General features: G+C 43.5%; 2 protein-coding genes across 4 annotated transcripts in view; one reads left to right on the top strand and one right to left on the bottom strand.

The window, feature by feature from the left end:
* The window catches only part of LOC120866311 (ubiquitin-associated protein 2), a 112,316-nt gene extending 107,346 nt beyond the window's left edge, over window positions 1–4,970 (top strand). For all 3 annotated transcript variants that reach the window (XM_040243966.1, XM_040243975.1, XM_040243955.1), the window contains 8 exons: window positions 37–84; window positions 2,410–2,488; window positions 2,708–2,913; window positions 3,175–3,274; window positions 3,358–3,465; window positions 3,624–3,688; window positions 3,771–3,962; window positions 4,061–4,970. In XM_040243966.1, the coding sequence (XP_040099900.1) occupies window positions 37–84; window positions 2,410–2,488; window positions 2,708–2,913; window positions 3,175–3,274; window positions 3,358–3,465; window positions 3,624–3,688; window positions 3,771–3,962; window positions 4,061–4,156 (894 nt within the window). In that variant the 3' untranslated portion in view covers window positions 4,157–4,970. The remainder of the gene's footprint in view (window positions 1–36; window positions 85–2,409; window positions 2,489–2,707; window positions 2,914–3,174; window positions 3,275–3,357; window positions 3,466–3,623; window positions 3,689–3,770; window positions 3,963–4,060) is intronic.
* Window positions 4,971–6,168: 1,198 nt separating this feature from the next.
* The window catches only part of LOC120866303 (ubiquitin-conjugating enzyme E2 R2), a 101,492-nt gene continuing 84,061 nt past the window's right edge, over window positions 6,169–23,599 (bottom strand). Inside the window, exons 3-5 of the mRNA XM_040243945.1 lie at window positions 22,205–22,302; window positions 12,483–12,617; window positions 6,169–9,312 (exon numbers count right to left, since the gene is read on the bottom strand). Of these exons, the coding sequence (XP_040099879.1) occupies window positions 9,093–9,312; window positions 12,483–12,617; window positions 22,205–22,302 (453 nt within the window). The 3' untranslated portion in view covers window positions 6,169–9,092. The remainder of the gene's footprint in view (window positions 9,313–12,482; window positions 12,618–22,204; window positions 22,303–23,599) is intronic.

The following is a 23,599-nucleotide window of genomic DNA, read 5'->3' as shown; positions in this document are numbered from 1 at the left end:
CGTGTGGCCTCTTACAGCTTTTGTGTCCCCACGCAGATTTACGGCTATGACGAGCTCCAGATGCTGCAGTCACGGCTGCCAATGGTGAGTGGGGTTTGGGGGAGGCTGGGGGGCTTCAGGCTCTGAGTCTCGTATACCCCACCTGCTGTCTGGCCCTCGGGACACATCCTGCCTGAGGACTCCCTCAGCACCGCAGCCGGGAAAGCTGCTGTGATGGTGATGCCTGGTGCAGCTATAGCCTGGGCACCTTGAAGCTCTTGGGGACCTGGGCCCCAGTAGGCAGTGCCTCTGGCAAATGTGGGTCCTTCTCTCCCCTTAAGCCTCCCCCCATTAAAAACAAAACAACCGACCAGGATATGGGGTTACTTGCCTGCCCCTAGGCTTTTTATAAAGTCCTGTCCTTCAGAGTACCATCTAGTGTCTAGCTTCTGCAGTGGCCATCGGTGATGGCAGTGTCGTTCTTTGGAGTAAGTGGCTGGAGCAGACAAAGGGCCCTTCCAGGTTTAGCCTGCCATCTGTTTGTAAGATTGCTGGCCCTGGGATCTCTCTCATTGCTGCAGCCTCACTCTGAGGTCAGTGTTGCCTGTCTGTTTTCGCCCTTGCTCCCAGGATGAGGCACTGGGCCTTCTCTGGGATGTGGCCGCATGAACAGGACGCAGTGCAGGAGCGGGACATGAGGCATGCGCCCTGCCTGGACAGCCTGCAGGCTCCTGTCCTGCCTCTCCCTCCTTGGTCTGCAGGTGCGCAGACTCCTGATCGTTTTCAGCAGTCTGGGGCATCTGTCACATTGTCAGGGAGTAATGCTATCTGGACACTGATGTCAGCTCTGTTGGGCACAGGCTTTCCTTTTCCCCAAGTGAAGGTGAGGTGTCCTTTGTCAGACTGAAGACTAGAGTGGAGCGCCCCCTGCCCCCCAACCCCAACACTCTGTGCAGGGTGAGGTGGCCTTCACAAGTAGTGTTGCCTGCTCTGGGCTGACCGCAGAGAGCTCAGGGAGCTGTGGGCACCGGGCCCAGTGGCTGAAGCTTGTTTCTCTTGGGAGACTCTTTCATCTGCTGGAGTATTTCCCGAGGCTTGGAGCTGGGCTGCTCTTCCCCAGTGTGCAAACCAGCAGCCGCTGCAAACCCGTGCTACTGCCTGAGGGCCTGTGGGGCTTTCTGCCCACATCCCCGGAGGGCCCAGAAAGGTATTGAGGACGTCCTGGCAGATTTCTATGGTGTAAAACAGAACTCGGGGTTTCTGGGGATGCCTTAAGCCCTAGGGCTTCACAGGGAAACCAGGAAACGCGGCCCAGGTCCTCCTGACACTCAGGAAACCTCGCAGCCCCAGGGCCTCAGGGATGGAACGTGGGAGCTGGTTCTGAAAGAGGAGTTGGTGCTGGGTCGGGCCCCTCAGAGTGGCTTGGTGGGATTCCAGGCCCGGGAGTCGTCCTGCTTGATACTCCGTTCATCTTTTTGTGCCTTAGAAGAAATCACTTGTGAGCCTGTCTTTCGAGGTAGAGATTTCTCTTTCCCCTTGATCATTTCCTAGGCTCTGGTCTGGTGTGTCTGTGCTCGTTTCCACCTTCGGGTTTTCTTCTGTGAAGGAGCACTGCCTCCTGGGTTTCCTGCAGGCCTGTCCCCACTTGAACCCTACCAGCTGTGCTTTCCTAGCACCCCCTCCTCTCAGGCATTTTATGTCACAGGTGGATGCTGCTGAGGGTCATGGGCCAAATGAATTCAGTGCCTTCTCCAGTGAGAGGGACTCTAAGGGACAGCTAGGAAAGTTACCTGGACAAGTAGAAACCTGAGGGGGAGGAGGAAGCTCAAGGGTTGAACAGGTCAGGGCAGCAATTACAGGCAGGCACACATCAGTCCTGAGCTAGGAGAGACCAGCCCTCTACCCTGACAGCCCTGACCCTGCACAAGAGCTGGGAGAAGTGTGTGCGCGGAGGTGAGACACAGTGGAGCCCTGTGGAGGAGGGGAGGCCTGCCCTGACCCTTAACACCCAGGGCTTTGCCAGTCCTCGACATTCTGTACCTGGGGCCTCTGGGCTGAGGGAAAGCCCTCCTGCTTTCCTTGTGGGCAGCAGTGTCCCGGAAAAGCACCCACACCCTCCTCTGGATCCACTTTGGCTTCATTGCCAGGAAGTCTCCCAGGAAATCCACGGCATCTTCAGCCCAGGATCATGTTGTGTGATCGGGATCCAGCGGCTCTGCCGGGGAAGGCTGAGGGACTGGTCAGTGTGTCTGTGTGCTGTGTGGCTGCCACAACTCTGAAGGGCACCGTTTGTTTTTACTTTCCGAGTGCTGCCCTCTGGTGGTCCAGTCAGGAACGTGGCCTTCCCTGGAGCACCCAGCTGCCTGCTGGGCCCTCAGTCCTAGGAATGGGTGAGGCCATTCCGCTGACCGAGTCTCTGGTCTCTCCTAGGATTACTATGGGATCCCTTTCGCTACACCCCCAGCCCTCGCCAGTCGAGATGGGAGCATCACTAATAACCCGTATTCAGGTTAGTCTTCTTCAGGGGGTTAGGAGTAGGGGCTGCTCAAAGGACTGGCCTGTGGCCCATCCCAGGAGCCTGGAAACAAACGGAAGGGCTGCAGAGACCTGCTAGCTTCCTGTTGTTGAGCCAGCAGCCAGCCCTGTTCCTATTTGCAGGGGCCTGTCTGACTTTTTCCTCCTGCTGGGATGAGGGGTGGGGACTGCATCAGTGCCCCTGTTCCCCTAGGTGATGTCACCAAGTTTGGCCGAGGTGACTCTGCGTCCCCTGCACCCCCCACCACCCTGGCTCAGCCACAGCAGAGCCAGTCCCAGGCCCACCACACAGCTCAACAGCCCTTTCTGAGTCCCGCCCTGCCGCCTGGCTACAGCTACACTGGCCTCCCCTACTACACAGGCGTGCCCAGTGCCTTCCAGTATGGGCCCACCATGTTTGTGAGTATCGGTGGGGGTGTTCCTCCAGCTCCAGGGAGCAGAAGCAGCGGGGGGGACAGGTCCCCACTCGGGCTCACCTGGCCTTGAAGAATGGGTCAAGGCTGGGATTCCTGTTTCATCTGCTTGGAGACCTAGCGGGTGTGGCACTAGTAAAGACACATTCCTGGTGGTTGTGCCACCTGCTGCCCGAGGCTGAGCTGGGCGACCTGCTCCCCTCACTCTGTTCTCCACTAATGCCTCTGCTGCTTGTCCCTCACCCAGGTCCCTCCAGCCTCAGCCAAGCAGCATGGTGTGAGCCTCAGCACCCCCAGCACTCCTTTCCAGCAGGCCAGCGGTTACGGCCAGCACAGCTACGGCACAGGTGAGGGGCGCTCCCAGCCCAGAGAGGCACAGGCAGGACTGGCTCACCGAGCTCACACACCCCTCTTGTCCCCGCTACGCTAGGTTATGACGACCTGACCCCAGGCACTGCAGCCGGAGACTACAGCAAGGGTGGCTATGGTGGATCATCACAGACACAGAACAAGGCTGCAGGCTCTGGGCCTGGCAAAGGTAGCATCACTCCCTTCCATCCGGGACTGAGGCCCAAAGCAGTTGTCTCCCACCCTGACTCCTTCTCAGGCGAGGCCACCCCAGAGGGCCTCTGGAGGTGGGGGAGACCGGAGCTGGGCCCTGCTGCCATGGGAACCACCCACCGCTTTTCCTTCCAGGAGTGTCGGCGACTTCGAGCACCTCTGGCCTTCCTGATATGACCGGGTCTGTCTACAAGACTCAGGTGAGCGGGGCCTGGCGCTGGGGGGCCAGGCTGGGGCAGGTGCCGCCTGGCCGGCCCTCACTGTTGTCTCTCTGCCCTGCAGACGTTTGACAAGCAGGGATTTCATGCAGGGACTCCACCCCCATTCAGCCTGCCCTCGGCCTTGGGCTCCACCGGGCCCCTGGCCCCTGGAGCGGCGCCCGGGTACGCGCCCCCGCCGTTCCTGCACATCCTGCCCGCCCACCAGCAGCCTCCCTCGCAGCTGCTGCACCACCACCTCCCGCAGGATGCTCAGGTGAGCTGTCGGAGGCAGCGGCTACCTGGCCCTGTGCACCCAGGCGGGGGTGATGGTGGTCCGCTGCAGCCTTGACCACCTTCTCTCCTCCTCCTCAGAGCGGCTCCGGTCAGCGCAACCAGCCCAGCTCACTGCAGCCCAAGTCGCAAGCCTCCAAACCTGCCTACGGCAACTCTCCATACTGGACAAACTGAACCCTGAAGCGGGGCGGGCTTCCCCTGGGCAGGAGAAAACACATGGAGCCCATTTCTCTGGGAGCCCAGCGCCCTTTCCTAGAATTCCTGAGACATGTAACTGTGTCAGCCGAGCCTCTTTGGGGGAGCCTGCCTCCCAGACTCGCTATTGTATGTAATGTATTTATGTATGTATTTGTAAATGTGATACAAGTCTTAGGGGAGTGGGGAGCAGCTGCTACTCTCCCCACTGAAGCCCCTTGTTGCTGTAGCAAAAGCAGCGCCCTCTCCCCTCTGCCTCAGGCCTTCTCCATAGCCCCCTGCACGGGCAGTGTCTGGAGGGGCTGGCTTAGGGCACAGTTCGGGTACTAGGGTCAGGTACCAATGAAGAATCACGATTTATCTTGCTCCCTTGTAAACCATTATTTGAGTTTTTGTCCCTGTGTAATTACTTTCTCCCTCACTTTTTGAGAAACTGGTCCTTTTGTCATTTGTCATGTTCCCCTCGCTCCAAATCTTGATCTGGGAATAGCAGAGATATATCCCCCACCCAACATGAAAGTGGCACCTATTTGTCTCCATAGAGAGCAGGGGCATCTGGTCTTGTCCCCAGACTTGCCTTCCTCTGGCTGACCATTCTTAATTCTGAATTTGCGCTCAGATATTCAGCCAGTCAGCTCCCCCCTTTAAAAAATAATCAGATATGCTTTCATTTCGGTGAGAGCACATCTTCAGCAAAGGCTCCTCTGTTCCAGTTGTCCTGAACCAGGAGGGTGACTATTTTGGAGGTTTTCTCTTTTGCCCAAACTCCACCTAATAAAGTTCAGAGAGCATGCTTGGTCTCTTGTATGGTGTGACTGAAGGAAGGGGTCAGGGCAGAGGCATCTTTATTACAGTGCCAGGTAACCTGGACTTCACAGGGTTGAAGCAGAACTCATGTCTTCTGGTAATAGGTCATCAGGGCTTCAGTGGGTATTTGGGTATTCTTTACTTTGCTGGGCCCGTCTCTTGCCCCAGTCAGCATTCAGGGAGATGGCAAAGGTAAAAGATACCGCTGACAAGGTAGCTAATCCCGCTGACATAGCACAGACATTGCCCCCTTACCTTTGCTTTTCTTGCAACTCTGTAACAGACCTAGGGGACAAGCAGGGTAATTTCTTTTCCATCCCAAGGTAAGAGCTGAGAACACAGTTCTAGGCCTGTGAGAGAGTTTAAGTTTGAATAGTTAAACTCTGTCCTTTGCTTTTCATCAGCCAAATGCCATCTTGACTGATAACTGTAACAAGTGAGTCAAGGTGCTGTGAAGTAGGTAAGTGGGTCCTGAGCTAAATTGCTCTAGAAGGTCCCAAGGAACTATTCACCTGAGGCCAGGATTCTGACTTCCCTTAAGCTCCTCCTCCTTGATTTCAGGCCACCAGTGCAGAAGGAACTGGGGCCATAAAACATCCACATCTCTTGCCAGGAGGCAAATCTCCATGCTTATCGAGGCACAGATGTGATTCAACCTGGCAGCTAGTTCAGGGCCCTGAGGTGCTGCCCAGAGCATTACATCATAGCATCTTGTTTCAGGTCAGCATGCTGGACGGAACCAGCCCGGGGCACAGTCAGTCCTCATTTTCGCTGCTTTTGACCTCTAAAATTAAGAGGTCAGATATGTTGAGCACTGCTGGCTGGCTTAAAAAAAGGTTAAGTGTCCACAGTTTGAAACTTACCACTCTCATGGCACCTACTGCCTCCTAATCACTGATTTTAACAGCAGGAAGTTAAGATGACCAGTGAGTGACAAGAAAAACAAAAAACTTGCCTAAGGAGGGCAGTGGAGCACCTGTCCATCAGTCCACCGACCTACTTGTACCAGCAGATTGTGCCCTATTTCAGAATTAAGGTTAACAAATGGCTTTGTCTTTCTTTAGTAACCTTTCTTAAACTAGTAAGGATTTGTTTAAAAAATTTTCAGCTGAGTCCTGTGTATAAACTGGGAACATAGGAAGTATTAAGACCACCTTTTAACACACAAGAAAAGGGTCATTCCATGGGGAAGTAGCAATACAGGTATATTTTATTTCACATTTTATTAGTAGACAGATGGGCAGAAAAAGACAAAAATAAATCACTAAAGGGGAAGTTGAACACAAAATGCATCAGATAATCTTTTCTCATAAGTTAAACTGAAGAAAAACATCTACAATTTCAGCTAAGAAAACTATTAAAGTCAGGTGTGTCCTGCTGGTTTCAGAAGAGTTGAAAATTGCATCTGAATCTTTGTAAATGTAAACCTTTTTTTAAAATCAGGATGGGGGTGGGGTGGGGTGGAGGGTTAATTTTCAGTGGAGAACTACACATTTTCCCCTTCAATCACTTACTATGTATTTTCCAAACATAAGGAAACCAGCAAATAAAGAAGCAAGTAATTACCGGGAAAGAAGGGACTACAAAAAAGTTTGGCTAACAGAAAAGAACTCTGGAATGATGTGAAATGAAAGTGGGGAAGACTGAGAAGCAACGACAAAATCATGATGATACACTTTGTCCACCCAGCCTCAAACACAGACCTGAAGAGCATCCAGAGGCCTCCGCTACAATCTGAAGGAACCTCAAACTGCAGGGTGGTTTCTGAATTCATGTTACACCAAAGAGCACAACTGTACTCCCAAGGTTGTGGCCTGAGCCTAAGATCTCCACTCCCAAAAGCAATCACATGCTCAAAGTCTCCTGTGTTGTGTTACAGAGCTCTGGAACCAGCACCTGGGTTTACAAGTCAGAGCTATCCGAACGTCCACCTTCTAGCAATTCTAGCAAACCTAACCCTCAAAAGTAAAACCCCAAAGGGCTGAGAGGTACAACCTCCACCTGGCTCTCTGGCTCCCTGAGTCAGTGTGCAACAGAGGCCACAGGGCCTAATGGACAGCACCTCCCACAATGCCAAAGTGTCTGGCCTGCCCTGGGAGAGAAATGCTTCAGCAGGAAGGGGAAGGCTTAGTTTTAGGGTTCCAAGAGTAAGACCAAGCTACTGGCTGTAAACGTGGCGGTGTGTGTGTGTCTAGTAGTGGAGGGTGGGAGTACATGTGGGGCGTAAAAAGCTACTTTCAACATCACTGTTTCATCACAGGAGAGCTGCTTTGTTTTCTGAATCTGACCATAGTTGTTGATTCAGAGGTGCAGGTAGCCCCATGGAGTTTGGACAGATTCTGGGACCAGGCTCAACATTGTCCCATATGAACCTTAGCACGTTTAACATTCCCGATTTAATACTAGACCAAACCTAAGATTCCAAAGAGGGCTGCTGGGAATTAGTCAGCAAATGTTTGGAGAGTTTGAAGAGCGAATGAAAACCCTGAGATCAGAAAGGAAGGAGGAACTAAGGACCTAAGCATCACTTACTCTGTCCTAGGATCCATCCTACCCGTCCCTCATCAACCCTTTCGTTCTTTCTGAGCTGTAGGATCTGAAGAAAAGGTGTTGATGCTAGCGCACAGGGATCTGAAGTAAGTTTATAGCGGTATTTTTCCCACTGATAAGAACACTGCCCTCTTATGCACTGGCCCGCCCCCACAAGAAACAAAAATCATCGCCATGTACAGAAGTCCCTGGTTGGTGAAGGCTGATGGAACTTGATATTGATTGAAGTAACACACGATCGGCACAAGGGAAATCAAAGCTGCAGCAACTGTGCGGCAGGAAGATCGAGCGTTGCCTGGACACTGCCTGCAGCCAACTCCCCTGGCCCTGCCAGAAGAGACAAAGCAGCTCAGGGGAAAGCTCCATGCACAGCTGCTGCTTGCACTCTGCAGCCCGAGTATATCAAAAGGAGACAAAAGTTGGGGTCACATCCAGTGAGGAAAACAGGAACCAGTCACTCAGGTCTCACATATATCCACAGTTACCACTATCAGTATAAGCAGCTCAATGAAAACCAAAATCTTAAACACATGCACCTAGTATTAATACTGAGTAATTAAAACCTCGCTACTTAAAAAAAATGCTCGTGAGAGTGTATCTTTCAGGGAAAGGCCATGTTACATATATGAAACAGATGTTTTCTCTCCCAACAGTGGTCACCAGCAGTTTGACTTTCCCCCAGCAGCATCAACCAAAACTGGCATAGTGATTTTAAATCTTTGTTCCCATCACTAAGTCTCCACACACACTCACGCTAATCCCCCCACTCTCTCCCCACTCCCTGGGGGGCAAAAATAACTCTGCCTTCAAAATAAATAGCAATCAGTTCTATGTAAAGTATGAATATTTATTTCAGGCTTTAGATCCCAATTTCAAAAAACAAAATCTGATTCCTCTCTTCTGTGTGAGGATGATTTCCTGGAGGCTGAACAGTTCTGTGCCCTTAGGAACATGTCTCAGGTTCAGAACAAAGTCCCTGCCGCCCACTGTACCCCAGCCTTAAGAAACAAAACTCACCATCATGGGGCTGAACAAATGCACACACACGTAAATGAGCAGCTAAACCTTGGCAAATCTGCTTTTAAAAAGTTTGTTTTCTGGGGGTTTTGTGGTTGTTTTCTTTTGCTACCCAGCATATGCAGCACTTGTGAACTCCCAATGGGTTCCCAGCTTTAAACACATTAAACGTCTTGGTGAAAGACTAATTCTTCAAGAATCTAAAAACAGACCAAACGTGTTTTGCTGTGAACGCTTCGTAGAGACGAAGTGAGGCAAGAGTTTGGATTTAAAGAAAGGAAAAAAAAAAAAAAAATCAATACAGTGATGGAAGGGTAAAGAATGCAAGAATTCAGACATTCTGTGGAGGATTACTTTCTCTCCATTAAGAGGTCCATAAAAAGGAGCAAACTGAGATCCATAAGGGGAGTCAGCAGGAGCCGTGTTTGTTTTCCCCACCCCCGTGATAGCTTTTTGCCGAGGGGCCACTGCTAGGTCCCCACTTGCTCCCCTCCCTTTGGCCTGAGACGGCAGGGCAGTACAGGGGCCTTGAAGGAGCACGTCACGACTCCTCATTTCCAGAATCATCATCATCGTAACAGTCGGCATCTTCCTCCTCCTCATCTTCATCATCAATGTCATCGTCGTACAAGTCGTCATAAAGCAAATCTGAGCTGTTGTCATTGGAAGGCACTTTAGTTTTGATGCAGTATTCCGCCAGGGTCGTGGGGACCTTCACTCCATCCTTTTCTGCTTCGGCTTTAGTGGCTGACACCTGTTTCCTGAAGAGAGGATAGTTTATGTAAGTCTCTGGAACATGGATTTATAATTGGCCAAAATAATCCAAAAATCTTTGTGTCTTGGGTTTTTGAACTTTAGAACCTATCTACTTAAAAGATCTTCGACAAATACCCTCTACTACACCAAAAGTTCTAGCCCATCAGGTACCCGTCTGAAGGACACTTAATAATGACCCTTCTGAAGGGTGTTTGAAGCCATGGATCTCAAATACTGGTTAACTGGAGATAACCTCACATTTTTTTTTTTTTTTCCAGTTGGTCTCACACTAAACCTAGAATCCAGGCCCCAACAACTCAATAATCCTCCTACTCAGAGTAAAATCCAAATATCTCATGTTAAATTCAAAGTCTTGCATGATCCACCTCCCTACCACTTCACTGCTTTCTCCAATTCCAAAACATTCAGACCACTCTGGGGTATTTTTTAGTACCTTCAAACACACCTAGTTTTTCTGTGTGGATCAGTCCTGCCCTACACATATGAACTTATGAACACATGTCACCTGAGAGGAGGCTTGTTCTGACAGAAAAGAAGCCATCTTGTCATTCCTTCATATTATCCTACTTCCTCACTTGTTCACTTTTCTGTTATTCTCACCCTTGAATGTGAGCAAAGACCTTGTCTATCTTAGTTAATTATGTTCCCCTGCTGCTTAGAGTGCAGTCTGTCATACACAGCTGTGCGACAAATACTGATTGTATGAATGCATGAAGGTTGTTTCCTTCAGCAAGAATGAAAATTTGATCCCTCAAGGGGTTAGAGAAACTGAACTTAAAACATCAAACCACTATTCTCCCTGTCTTCCTTTTAATTAGACTCCTCTCAGCTGATCTTGCTGCCTTGCATGCTAGTGTTGAGGCTTTCAGGCTTGAATCTCTCTTCTCACAATCTTTTCCTGGGACCACATTATCCATTCCCATGGTTCTAACCCTTCATACTGACAGCACTCAAATCATCAGGGTCCAGCCTAGACTTCTCTTCTGAGCGCTATACCCTTCTCCGTCCTGATGGAATCCTAACGCAGCAAGTCTTCATCTGTCTGGTCTGTTGCCATCCACCTCTGTGGTCAGTTTCTCCCATCTTTCTTCTCTCAGCTCCTTACTTCAAAGTCCTAAATATTTTCAAATGTTTTCTTATTCTTGTTTGTCACTTCGTCAGTTTCTTCTTCATCTCAGCCTCCTCAGATCTCAGCTGGTCTCCTGGTCAATCACTTTGCTTTGGAACTCAAATAGGACTATCCTTTCACACAAAGTCTTTAAGTGACACTCTATCTCCTCCTTCTGACTTCACTGTCTTTTAAGACCTGATGCCTTTCTTAATTTCCCATCAATTCTCAAGTTAGAATTTACGATTCTCTTGACATGTCATGCTGTCATACACCTGTGTTTTAGTAAACATGTTTCTCCCTCTCTCTGAAAAATTCTTGGTTAAGATGTATTCTCTCTCCTAGGAACATATATATTCCTTCCACTGTATCTTGTTTATGGTTCTGTAGGAGAAGGCAATGGCAACCCACTCTAGTACTTTTCCTGGAAAATCCCATGGACAGAGGAGCCTGGTAGGCTGCAGTCCATGGGTCGCAAAGAGTCGGACACGACTGAGTGACTTCACTTTCACTTTTCACTTTCATGCACTGGAGAAGGAAATGGCAACCCACTCCAGTATTCTTGCCTGGAGAATCCCAGGGACACGGGAGCCTGGTGGGCTGCCGTCTCTGGGGTTGCACAGAGTCGGGCACTACTGAAGCAACTTAGCAGCAGTAGCAGTTGCAGTTATCCTATTACACAGTCATTTGTTTGTTTACAAACAGAAATATGAATTCCATTAAGGAAAAAGACTGTGCCTGAACATCATGAACATCAGACTTCCATCTGACAATTTTATGAAGAATTCCCATTTTCAAATCCTCAGTCCACTTCCACACTCAACTACTTACTACTTACACTAGTTATCTTCAATCTTTGGTAAAAACCAGTCACCGAAGTGGCTGGTAAAAACAAAATACAGATGCCCAGATTCTATCCTTGTAATTTCATTAAATGACTGTGAATTAGAGAGAGGGTCTGCAGGTGATTTACAGATAACTTATTCAGCTGTCAGATGACATGCATTTAAAAAAAAAAATCACATGATATTGTGCCAACTAGATTTACAGAGAGGGACTTTTAAAATAAATTCTAGTGCTTACTAAAATTCCTATATACAGAATGGGCTGGGATTGTCCCTGGGGCTCCACCAATCCTTAAGTACTGTTAGGAAAACCTTTTATTCTATGCAGGATATAACTAGAAATGAATGGCTGAGCCTAATACCATCTACCTTTTTTTTCCTTCTACAGACGGGAAAATTAAAGACCCTCAAAAGTTAACTGACAGGGGCTTCCCTGGTGGTCTAGCAGCTAAGACTTCACACTTTCAGTGCAGGGGATGTGGGTTTGATCCCTGGTTTGGGAACTAAGATCCCACAGGCTGCAACTAAAGATCCCACATGCCATAACTAAGACCCGGGGTAGTTAAATAAATAAATAAATAAAGTTAACTTATAAAAGGTCATATGAGGCATGGCATGATTCTTACTCCGTTCTGTTAAATCATGTACTACAGTTGCTGATAACGATTGTAGGGTAAGGGAGTTAGAGAAGGCGAGGATGATTCTTAGAAGAAGTTGCTATGGTTAAAAACATTAATAATTTATAGGATTTCATTAATAAAAATTTGAAAACAAAAATATCTGGAATAGACATCTGGAATACCTTGGGTGTTTGCTACACTTACAGGACATGTTGAAAGCCTAGAACAGTGTCCCTAAACTGATCAGAAAGAAGAGTATGCAAACTTGACTAGCCAGAACATGGACGTTCTCACATGTACACCCATGGCGGATTCAAGTCAATGTATGGCAAAACCAATACAATATTGTAAAGTTAGAAGAAAAAAAAAAAAAAAGAACATGGAAGTTCTGGAAATCAGATCTGCTGCTCTCTCAAAAGCCAGTATCATTAGGCTCAGGCACAAATCTCTTCCCAAACGATAAATCTAATTGGCAAACACAGAGTCGACATTTAAGTTCAATTTAAGCCCTTGGTTCTAGGATATACTTTGATTTTGTATGAAGACTTGAAGTAAACAGAAGACGAAACAAAATACTTTACCTAATGATTTCAGCATATTCTTTGTCTTTTCCTTTACTGTCCCTCCATTTCCTGAACATAACCGAAGCATCCACATTGGCTGGGGAGAAGGTGTTGGGCTCATTAAGCAATGAGATTACACTTAACAGGATAGTCCTAGAAACAAGAAAAAAGGGTCAGCTATGAATATTTACATTCACAGTATTCACAAGTTTTTGTTTTAAATTTAAGACTATAATATTTGAGGCTTTAGGGGAGTATCAAATTTTGTTTCCAGTACTGGTTAGACAAGGAATAAGTTGCTATCTGGGAGACAACGCAGAGGGAATCTGAGTTTAGCATGAAGGTTGGTTTGCAGGCCAAAATATGAATTCTGTAGAAGGTACTGTCTTAATTGGCAACATGTTTCAATCTATAAAAATCAGACGTCTGGAAGCTTTTCAAATAACATTTTAAAAATGAAAAGTTTTCTTTTTTAAGGTTTAAAATTTTTTTACTGCAGCGTCTTATTTTTTAAATGCCATACAGTTTTTATATGGGTGTGTATATATATATACTTTTTAATTTTTACAATGATGTCCTGGTTTCTGCCATACAACAACACAAATCTGCCATAATTATGCCTACATTCCCTCCCTCCCTCCTCCCTCTCCTCCCCCCATCTCCCCTTCTAGGTCATCACACAGAGGCCCCACTGGGCTTCTTGTGTACACAGCAACTTCTCACCAGCTATCCATCTTACGCCTGGTAGTGTGTATATGTTGATGCTAATTTCTCCGTTAGTCTCACTCTTTCCCTCCCCTACTGTGTCTACAAGTCCATTCTCTGATTCTCCATTCCTTCCCTGCAAATAGGTTCATCATTGTTTTTCTAGATTCCATATGTGTTAATGCTGTATTTGTTTTCTTTCTTTCTGACTTACTGCACTCTGTATAACAGACTCTAGGTTATACCTCACTAGAACTGACTCAAATTCATTCTGTTATGGCTGAATACTATTCCTTTGTATATCTGTACCACAGGTTCATTATCCATTCATCTGTCGATGGACATCTGTTGCTTCTGTGTCCTGGCTACTGTAAACAGAGCTGCTATGAACATTCGGGTACATGTGTCTTTTTCAGTTACGGTTTTCTTGGGGTAGGGGGTAGGTATATACCCAACGGAGGGTTGCTAGGTCATATAGTAGATCTATTCCTAGTTTTTTAAGGAACCTCCAAACTGTTCTCCACAATGGCTGTATCATTTTACATTCCCACCAACAGTATAGGAGATTCCCTTTTCTCTACATTCTCTCCAGCATTTATTGTTTGTAAATGTTTGGATGATGGCCATTCTGACTGGTATGAGGTAAGACCTCATTGTAGTTTTGATTTGCATTTCTCTAATAATTAGTGATGCTGAACATCTTTTCATGTGTTTATTGGCCATCTACATATCTTCTTTGGATAAATGTTTAGGTCTGGCCATTTTTTGATTGGGCTGTTCATTTTCCTAATGTTGAGCTGTATGAGCTGCTTATATATTCTGGAGATTAATCCTTTGTTAGTTATTTCATTTGCAATATTTTCTCCCATTCTGAAAGTTGCCTTTTAATCTTGTTTACTGTTTCCTTTGCTGTGCAAAAGCTTTTAAGTTTAATCAGGCCCCATTTGTTTATTTTTGTTTATATTTCCATTACTCTAGTTAAGAGCAAAAGGAAAAAGCAGAAGCAAAAAATACTTAGCTTGAAGGTAATCTTTTCATGGCAAAGGGTAAAAATGATGCTAGACTCCATATATCTAATTTGTATCATGGCTGCTTAGAAGATCTGAAAACCAGTATTACATACAAATGTATTTCCTTCCTGTACTTCTAAGGAAAGCAAGTAAGAGTTAAGCAGGAGAATGGAGAAAAAGCAACAGTCTTAACATGGAAGAACTAATTTCTTAATAATAGAAATCTTATTCAAAAATACTTACTAAGCACTTACTATTGTACCAGAGGCAGTAAGTGAGATGCTGAATGTACAACTGTGAGAGAGTTAGATGCCATCCCTGATCTCTTAGGGCTCAGAAATTCTGTGAAAAATTTTCATCCACAGATAATACTAGATACCTTAATTACAGGGAATGAAGTTTCTGTTAGATAAAATAAACTCAGTAAGATCCAGGAATGTCTGAAATAGTTCTCATGCTTTTTTCTCCCCTAAAAGCTATGTGCATGAAGTTAAGAAACATGGGACGAAAAATTAAATTTCTCTACCTTTTCTCATTGTTGCGAGGTTACAGATTGTGTTGTTGCAAAATAACCTTTTGCTCCTGACTCCAAGCAAAAAATAAAGGGAGGGAACTGGGCAATTAGATGTTTGATTTGATGAAACCTTCTCCTTAAAAGGGTAAAGAGTTTCTGTTATGTGATTATACAAGATTACCACAAAGGCACTTTCAAAGAAAACTTTCCCATCTAGTTAAAATCCATTTATCACATATATGCACCCCCCCCCTTTCTATTAGGTTAACTCCTTGTTGTAACTCCCAAACCCATCCTTCTGGATTTCTTCAGTAGTTACAGTAAGAAGATTCAAAGAAACTCATCACTGCCAAAAATGGGAAATGGACTGACAATATCCTAGAAGCAAAAGAAAAATATGGGTAGAAAATTCTGTAAGGATTGTTTCAGAAGAAAACATACAAAATCTGTTTGAAAAATAAGCAGAATAAGGACAAACTCTGGTACAGATTAATGGTCCTGATCAGTACTATAGCTTCACAACTTTCTGTGATGGAAACATATAATCTGTGTTATCCAATATAACAGTGGCTACTGGACAACACAGGTCCAGATAAATTATATTAACAGAATTAGGAGACTTCCCAGGAGTGTTCATCAAGTTGATTTTTTATATGTTGCAATGTAAATACCATATTGAAACACCAAATTGGAAAGTACAATTTTAAAAAATGGTAAATCATCCATCTCTAAGAAAAGAAAATCACTTCCAGTACCATAGACTCCCTAAATTGAAATCATGATGCTTTCAGAAGCATCAGACACTAACTACAGTAGACTGTGATAATATTTGTTAATAACAGTTATTAATCCAGCATGTTTTCACTTCCTCCCTTTGTCTGGAGAGCAGAAATCATTTTTTTGGGGGGGTACATGGAATCCATGCCATTGGTTCAGATGGGGTTAACCTTCTTCATCTAGTACACCTGCAAACAACAATGCCACACCTTCATAAAAACAACCCACCCACAGCAGTAGACACACAACCAAGTGCTAGCAAAGGACTCAACACTAATGAAGAATTCTGAAGCAATTCCATTTGCAATATCCTATTCAAAGTTTCCCAACCAGTATGTTGTGTCTGGGTTACAGAAAAGTTGTTTGTGATTCCCCTTAGGCAGATGGGTGGGGAGGACCTGGGACAACCTGAGCCTCTGGAATGGTAACTTCTGGCCAAAGGAGCATTTTCAGTTTAATACACTGTAATCTACAAATAGTATAATTTCATTTTTCCTATGTACTGTGACTCAAAAAGGTTGGCGAGTATATTATACACACAGTTTAAGCTGTCCAGCACTTGTGCCACTTGCTCCCTTCCCTTTCAGTGGGTCGTAGAGAAGACCAGACAGGAGAACACTCTAGCCTACTCCTGAGAGACCCTTGTACGTGACAGTGTGTCCTCTGGAGTGGATCCATAAATCTGGTCCCATGGCAAAGAAAACACTTTTCTATCCTTCAGAGGAAAGCAAATCCTTAACAAAGACCACTTTCCTATTCAAGAGCCTGCAGTAGATATGGCAGGTAGAAGAAAGCACTTGTGAATCCTACTGCAAAGTCTAAGAGAACCCCCACCCACCCACAGAAAGCTCTCATTTGGTTCTTGAGAGAATATGAATTAAGGCACATTTTGTTTCTTCCACTGAGAAGAGGAGGCATGGTGCTGTGGGCCCCTAATCACAAACACGTGGCAGCATCAGGGGTCCCAACCCTCCCAACTTCATTTTTTGTTGACTAATGCCTACTTCTCCAAAACTTCCCAATTCTGTAAGGAACTCCCGTCCTCTAAACTTAATCCTGGACATCTGAGGACAGGGCTGTGGATCTCTTCTTCCAGAAAGTATGCCGGCTTCCTCTAAGAGGAGGAGACTACTGAGCTCTTAGTGGAAACTAGTTGGCTGATGCTCTGGATCCCTACAAGTGTAGCACAGCGCATTTTCCCTGCTTTCCCCTTTAGCCAACTCTCACTACTCAACAGGTCTTGTGATATAAATCGACTTAGGCTTGCAAAGGTAACAAATTCCTTCCTCTTCCTCAGGTTACAAAAGCTTGCACAACTTTATCTTCTGAGTATGTTCACTGAGGTGCTAAATCAAAGACTAGTGCACGTGGTCATGAAGAAGTCCAAACACATGTGAACATGGAACCACTTTCAGATAACAGAGCCATTCAGCAGTCAAGACCCTACAACACAGGCTGAAATGAACCTTCTGCCGCTTCCACTGCCTTAAACTCGATATGGAGCTTAGAATCCTGAGGCAGACAAGTGCTAGATAATTTAGCAACAAGCAGGTATCAACAATAACCTTTGGTACCTCATATCTTGCCTCTTGATATTTCAGTGCCGTAAATAACCTATGAGAAATACATACAATTTACTACCTTAAAACAAATAACACACTGACAAATGTGGCGTGTTTCATATTAGGTAGTGCTTTTCTGACTTTTCAGAGTTCTGGGCATCACCAGGAGTTCCAGATGACGTTCCCCAAGTCATACAAAACACCATGCCCTCTCTAGAAATACACAAACACCAAAACTCTCCCATTACTTGCCCACTCCAAGATCAATACATTGAAGAGTCATCCAATAATTCCATGGAATGAAGAAACAAAAAGGTCCGAGAAGTTCACTAATGACTTCCAATGCAAATACCTTTTGGAGCGGTGGGTAACGATCAAGGGGACAATCTAAAGATAACTAAGTTCTGGCTGTAAAGATTCTAAATAAAAAAGCATAAAGGCAAGGAAAGCAATCTCTTGATGTGTAGTCCAGGTGCTTCTCAACTGGGGCTCAGGTTACCTCAGGGTCCAGAGAGAAAAAATACTGATGCTGGTACCCAAAGTAGGTTAAGGTAGTTTTAAGAGTGCAGAGTAATACGAAAGGAGTTCCTTGCCCACAAAGGACTGGATTAAATGAGAAACAGGCCTTTCTCTTCTTTCTTTTGGCCATGCTGTGTGGTTTGCAGGATCTTAGTTCCCTGACCAGGGACTGAACCCTGCTAAGGCAGTGAAGCGCTGAGTCCTAACCAGTGGACCACCAGGGAACTCCCCAAACAGTCCTTTCTTTTGAGGGGGGAAAAAATTATAATATTTTAAGCTGAGACAAGGCAAATACAGTCTTTGTATATTTGCACAGTAGTAAAGGCAAAAAATTTGAATTGCTATGGGCAATGGTAATAGGTTTTCCACCTGGGCAGCACATGAATACAAAGAAAAATCTTGTTTTGGGCTTTGCATCTGAAGAATGGGAAGGCTTCAGATTCTATGCTGTAGTTTTAATCCCCAGTACTTCAAACTATATATGGAGCAGAGTCTCTAGAGAGGTAATCAAGTGAAAATAAGGTCCTCAGAACAGGTCTTAATCCAATATGACGAATGTCCTTATAAGAAGAGGCAATTAGGACACAGATATGAATGGAGGGAAGACCATGTGGAGATAAACTGAGGACAGAAGCCTCAGAAGAAACCAACCTTGCCAACACCTTCAGTTCAGTTCAGTCTTTCAGTCGTGTACGACTCTGCGACCCCATGAATTGCAGCACGCCAGGCCTCCCTGTCCATGACCAACTCCCGGAGTTCACTCAAACTCACGTCCATCGAGTCGGTGATGCCATCCAGCCATCTCAACCTCTGTCGTCCCCTTCTCCTCCTGCCCCCAATCCCTCCCAGCATCAGAGTCTTTTCCAATGAGTCAACTCTTCGCATGAGGTGGCCAAAGTACTGGAGTTTCAGCTTTAGCATCAATTCTTCCAAAGAACATCCAGGACCGATCTCCTTTAGAATGGACTGGTTGGATGTCCTTGCAGTCCAAGGGACTTTCAAGAGTCTTCTCCAACACCACAGTTCAAAAGCATCAATTCTTCAGCGCTCACCTTTCTTCACAGTCCAATTCTCACATCCATACATGACCACTGGAAAAACCATAGCCTTGACTAGATGGACCTTTGTTGGTAAAGTAATGTCTCTGCTTTTCAATATGCTATCTAGGTTGGCCATAACTTTCCTTCCAAGGAGTAAGTGTCTTTTAATTTCATGGCTTCAATCACCATCTGCAGTGATTTTGGAGCCCAAAGAAATAAAGTCTGACACTGTTTCCACTGTTTCCCCATCTCTTTCCCATGAAAGATGGGACCGGATGCCATGATCTTTGTTTTCTGAATGTTGAGCTTTAAGCCAACTTTTTCACTCTCCTCTTTCACTTTCATCAAGAAGCTTTTTAGTTCCTCTTCACTTTCTGCCATAAGGGAGGTGTGTGTCCAAAAGTGTGAAAAAATAAATTTCTACTGTTTAAGCCACACACAAAAAAAAAAAAGAGAAAGAGAGAAGGCTTGCTTTCTCAAAGGGTGGGTGGGGTCGTATGGGAAGCATCCGATTCAACATTCAACCTCCAAAAGCAAGAATCACTAACACCTCAGAACTCCTTCTTCTAGTCTAGGGTTAATGCTAGCCCTGAAAAACAAGCACCAAAATCACTTAAAGAACAACTCTGCAGTTTTGGTCCAATTTTTCAACAAATCTTCCCCAATATGTAAATCCTTTTCTTGAAAGAGATGAGAAACAGGGTAGCCAAACTTTTCCACAGCAACCACAGAGTAATGTCAATAACATCCTCAAGGAAAGAAAGCATGATCCTGAAATCTTACATTCTAGTCAAAATCTGTCATTTGAAATATAATGGCAAATACACTAGTATACTCTAATATACACATATACACAAACACATAATATTTTGCATGTGTGAGAATTCAGGGAGTGAAATACGGCTCCTAGGAGCAATCCCTTGAGAAATTACTAATGAACAAATTTCAGCCAATTAATAGACCAAAAGAAATAAAATAATGAGCAGCAAATAGTGACTTGATCTAACAACAGGAATAAGAATTTTAAAAACTGGGATTATGTCACATTACAGTACAGACTGTAAGTTTTATAACCCTGACAATGCAGAAACAATAATACTTAAAAGCTAGAAGGGGAAGGGGGAAGCGGAAGATTTCCTTTTCTTTTACATCCAAGTGTCAGTGTATTATTTGATGCTGAAAATTCAAGTAATAAAGTATGTATGAGCTAAAGGTACAAATACTCAGCTAACAGTGGTATGATGCTTAGATACGAGGGGATGAGGCAGAAAAATACTAATTTTCCTAATGATCCTAAAAGATCCTGTGCAAAGCAATCGTCTTGAAACTAATATACATGTGACCCTGGAGATAATATAAAATATCACGTCAGTTCCTTCCAGCTTCCCTTTCCCTTCCCACAAGAAATGCATATTTCCCAAACATCCCAAGTATTTCTATGGTGCTTTGCTTAGTGCGGGTGAAACGTCAGAAGAGTAAAACAAAGAGAAATTTACAAATAGCGATGTTTTTCCTTCCTCATAAATAATTTTGTTAAAAGCATAGAGTGATTTTTTAAGAGTATTTTGCTATTGGTGGAGTATAATAAACTCAGATATGTATAGATTGGGGCTGCTGGAATTACATCTTCACCAAAACAAACTCAGTAATTCCATCTCTGAATACTGTTGAGAAATGCTTCAAACCCAAGGGAGAATCCCGTTAAAGCAAAGCAGAAAGTATTGGAAATGTGTAATGATTCTTTATTTCATAGACATTATAAACTTATGGCAAGTCTTAACACCTGATCTGAGAATTATTGTCAGATCAGGTGTTATAATTGTCATAATGCTTGTCAAGGTGAGGTGTATCAACACATTTACCTGAATTAAAAAGGGAAGTCATTTTTTTCTGATTAAGAAAATATACTTGCAAGATGTGGTGAAATCCAAAATATACCCATTTTTCCCAATCCTGTATACTGGATAGAACAAAGTACCTAAAAAGAATTGAGTAACTAGCATAATCAAAAGTATCTCACATGTCTTGAACAGTCTTTTAGGTATACTCATTACAGAGAGTGGGAAGCAAATACGTAACTTGAAGAAACAGGTAAGAGAGGCTTGCATATGTCAGGAAGCTTCTAATTCTTTACTTTTGACAAAAATGGAGATTCTAATTGAATTACTAGATTCCAGATCATTAAAAAAGATTAACAAGTAGGAGAGCAGATTAATTTCCTATACAGAAGAACCTGAAATAACTTACACAGATATTCCAGCCTCCTGGGGATATAATTCCCCACTCCTTAGTATAGGCTGCACCTAGAACTTCCTTTATACAGAACAGAAAGTCGGAAATGAGGAATTTTACAGTGGAGAAATCCTAAAAACAAGTCTCAGCCAGGTGATGAATGTTACCATCAAGAGTAATAAGTCATGCTGACAGTAGATACCCTTGATATGACATGATAAAAATGTACTTTACCTTAATTTCTCCCAACACTCATAACTTCAGTATAATAAGCAGAAATAAAGCATCAAACAAAATCCCAGTTGGGGGACATTCTATAAAACACCCTTCAAAATTGTCAAGGTCATCAAAACCAAGGAAAAGTCGAAGAAACTATTGCAGTTGTATAAGAAGAAACATCTATTAAATATAATGTGCTATCTATAAAGTGTAGGATCTTAGAGCAGAAAAAACGACATTAGGTAAAAATTAAGGAAACGTGAAAGAATATGGACTTTGATCAGTCATAATGTACTAATACAAGTTCACTAATTATAATACATGAACCATACTAATGTTAGATGTTAGCAACAAAGAAAACTGGCAGGTGTGGGGAACATGGGTACTGTCTGTACTTCATAATTTTTCTGATAATCTAAAACCATTATAAGTTTTTTGAAGTTATTTTAGAAGAAACACACTGATGACAAAACTGAAGTAAGAATACCCAGTCAACATTCTGGGATAGTTATAATAAGAAACACGGAAAATAACAAGTGCTAACAAAGATCTGGAGAAATTTGAATTCTCGCACACTGCTGGTGGGAATGCACTAAAAATTTAGTATAGGCATGTTGGAAAACATGGCAGTTCCTTGAAAAGTTAAACACTGAGTTATGACCCCACAATTCCATTTCCAGGAATAAGTTCAAGGAAATGAAAACACATGTGCACATAAAAACTTGCATACAATGTTCACAGCGGCATTATTCATAATAGCCAATGAGTGGAAACAACTGAAATGTCCATCAACTGATGAATGGATTAAAACAAAGTGTAAACACTAAGACTGTTCAGCAAATAGTAGTAAGAGTCCTATAATACAGAAGCAACCAATTCAAACACAGAAGTCATGAAATCTAAAGCAGCAGGGTGGAACTCAGATAATGCAAAAGGAAGAACTAAGAGTAGAATAATTCTTCCAAAGTGAACACAGAAATGAGCAACATATGCATTATTAGCCCATAAATACAACTCTTCAGAATGATGCACGCATGCTACAAAGCTCTAGCATAAAACAAAGCAATCATATATAGAAAGGATTCTTTTGTACTTGTTAAAAGATTATATCCGATGTTAAGAGCCAGCTAGAAACCAGATTATTCCTTATGTAATTCCTTACCTGACATTTTGAGTAGGATTCCACCTTTCAGAGGGCAGTTCTCCACTCTGTGGGTCATCTACAGGTGGATGAAGAATTGAAATGCATACATCTCCATTCTACAAGACACAAATAACACATTCAGTAAATACTCAAAAGTATAATATAAAAAAAACAATTCTGCTGAAATTTCTTTTATTCCTAGAAAACTTGTTTTCTTACCGCTGGGGAGTAAACTGCTTTTTCTTCATGTTTAGATCCAATGATAAAGAAGAATTAAGCATTTTTATATTATAAATATTCATTTTGACCAATCTCCAAAATACTTTTCTTACTTTTGCCTAAAATCTGCCTAGAGACAGCATATATGACAAACCTACAGCAAACACCATCTCACTGGTGAAGAACTAAAAGCATTTCCTCTAAAATCAGGAACAAGACAAGAATGCTCATTTTTGCCACTATTATTCAATTTGTAAGCCCTAGCCACAGCAATTAGAAAAGAAAAATAAATAAATAAAAGGAATCCAAATTGGAAAAGAAGAAGTAAAATTGTCACTGTTTGCAAATGACATGATACTCTATATAGAAAATCCTAAAGATGCCACCAGAAAACTACTAGAGCTAATCAATGAATTTGGTAAAGTTGCAGGATATAAAATTAATGCACAGAAATCTCTTGCATTGCTATAACACTAACAATGAAAGACCAGAAAGAGAAATTAAGAAAAAAACTCCATTTACCATCGCAACAAAACAGAATAAAATAACTAGAAATAAACCTACCTAAGGAGGCAAAAGAACTGTCCTCAGAAAACAAGAAGACACTGAAGAAAGAAATCAAAGACAACACAAACAAATGGAAAGACATACCATGTTCTTGGATTGGAAGAATCAATCCTGTGAAAACAATTATACTACCCTAAAGCAATTTACAAATTCAATGTAATCCCTATCAAATTACCAATGGCATTTGTCACAGAATTAGAACAAAAACTTTATAATTTGTATAGAAACAAAATAGATCCCAAATAGCCAAAGCAATTTTGAGAAAGAAAAGCAAAGTTGGAGGAATCAGGCTCCCTGATTTCAGACTATACTACAAGGTTACAGTAATCAAGATAGTATGGTACTGGCACAAAAATAGATCTATAGATCAATGAACAGCAGAGAAAGCCCAGAGATAAACCCACGTACCTATGGTCACGGTCATGTAATCTATGACAAAGGAGATAAGAATATACAACAGAGAAAAGACAGTCTTTTTGGTAAATGCCGCTTGAAAAACTGGATAGCTACATGTAAAAGAATGTAATTAGAACACTAACACCATTCACAAAAATAAACTCAAAATGGATTATAGACCTAAATGTAAGATGGTACACTATAAAACTCTTAAAGGAAAACATAGGAAGA

This window comes from Oryx dammah, unplaced genomic scaffold, assembly GCF_014754425.2.
Source record: "Oryx dammah isolate SB20612 unplaced genomic scaffold, SCBI_Odam_1.1 HiC_scaffold_1, whole genome shotgun sequence".
In the NCBI taxonomy this organism is placed as follows: Eukaryota; Metazoa; Chordata; class Mammalia; order Artiodactyla; family Bovidae; genus Oryx; species Oryx dammah.
This window is presented reverse-complemented; position numbering and strand designations above follow the sequence as displayed.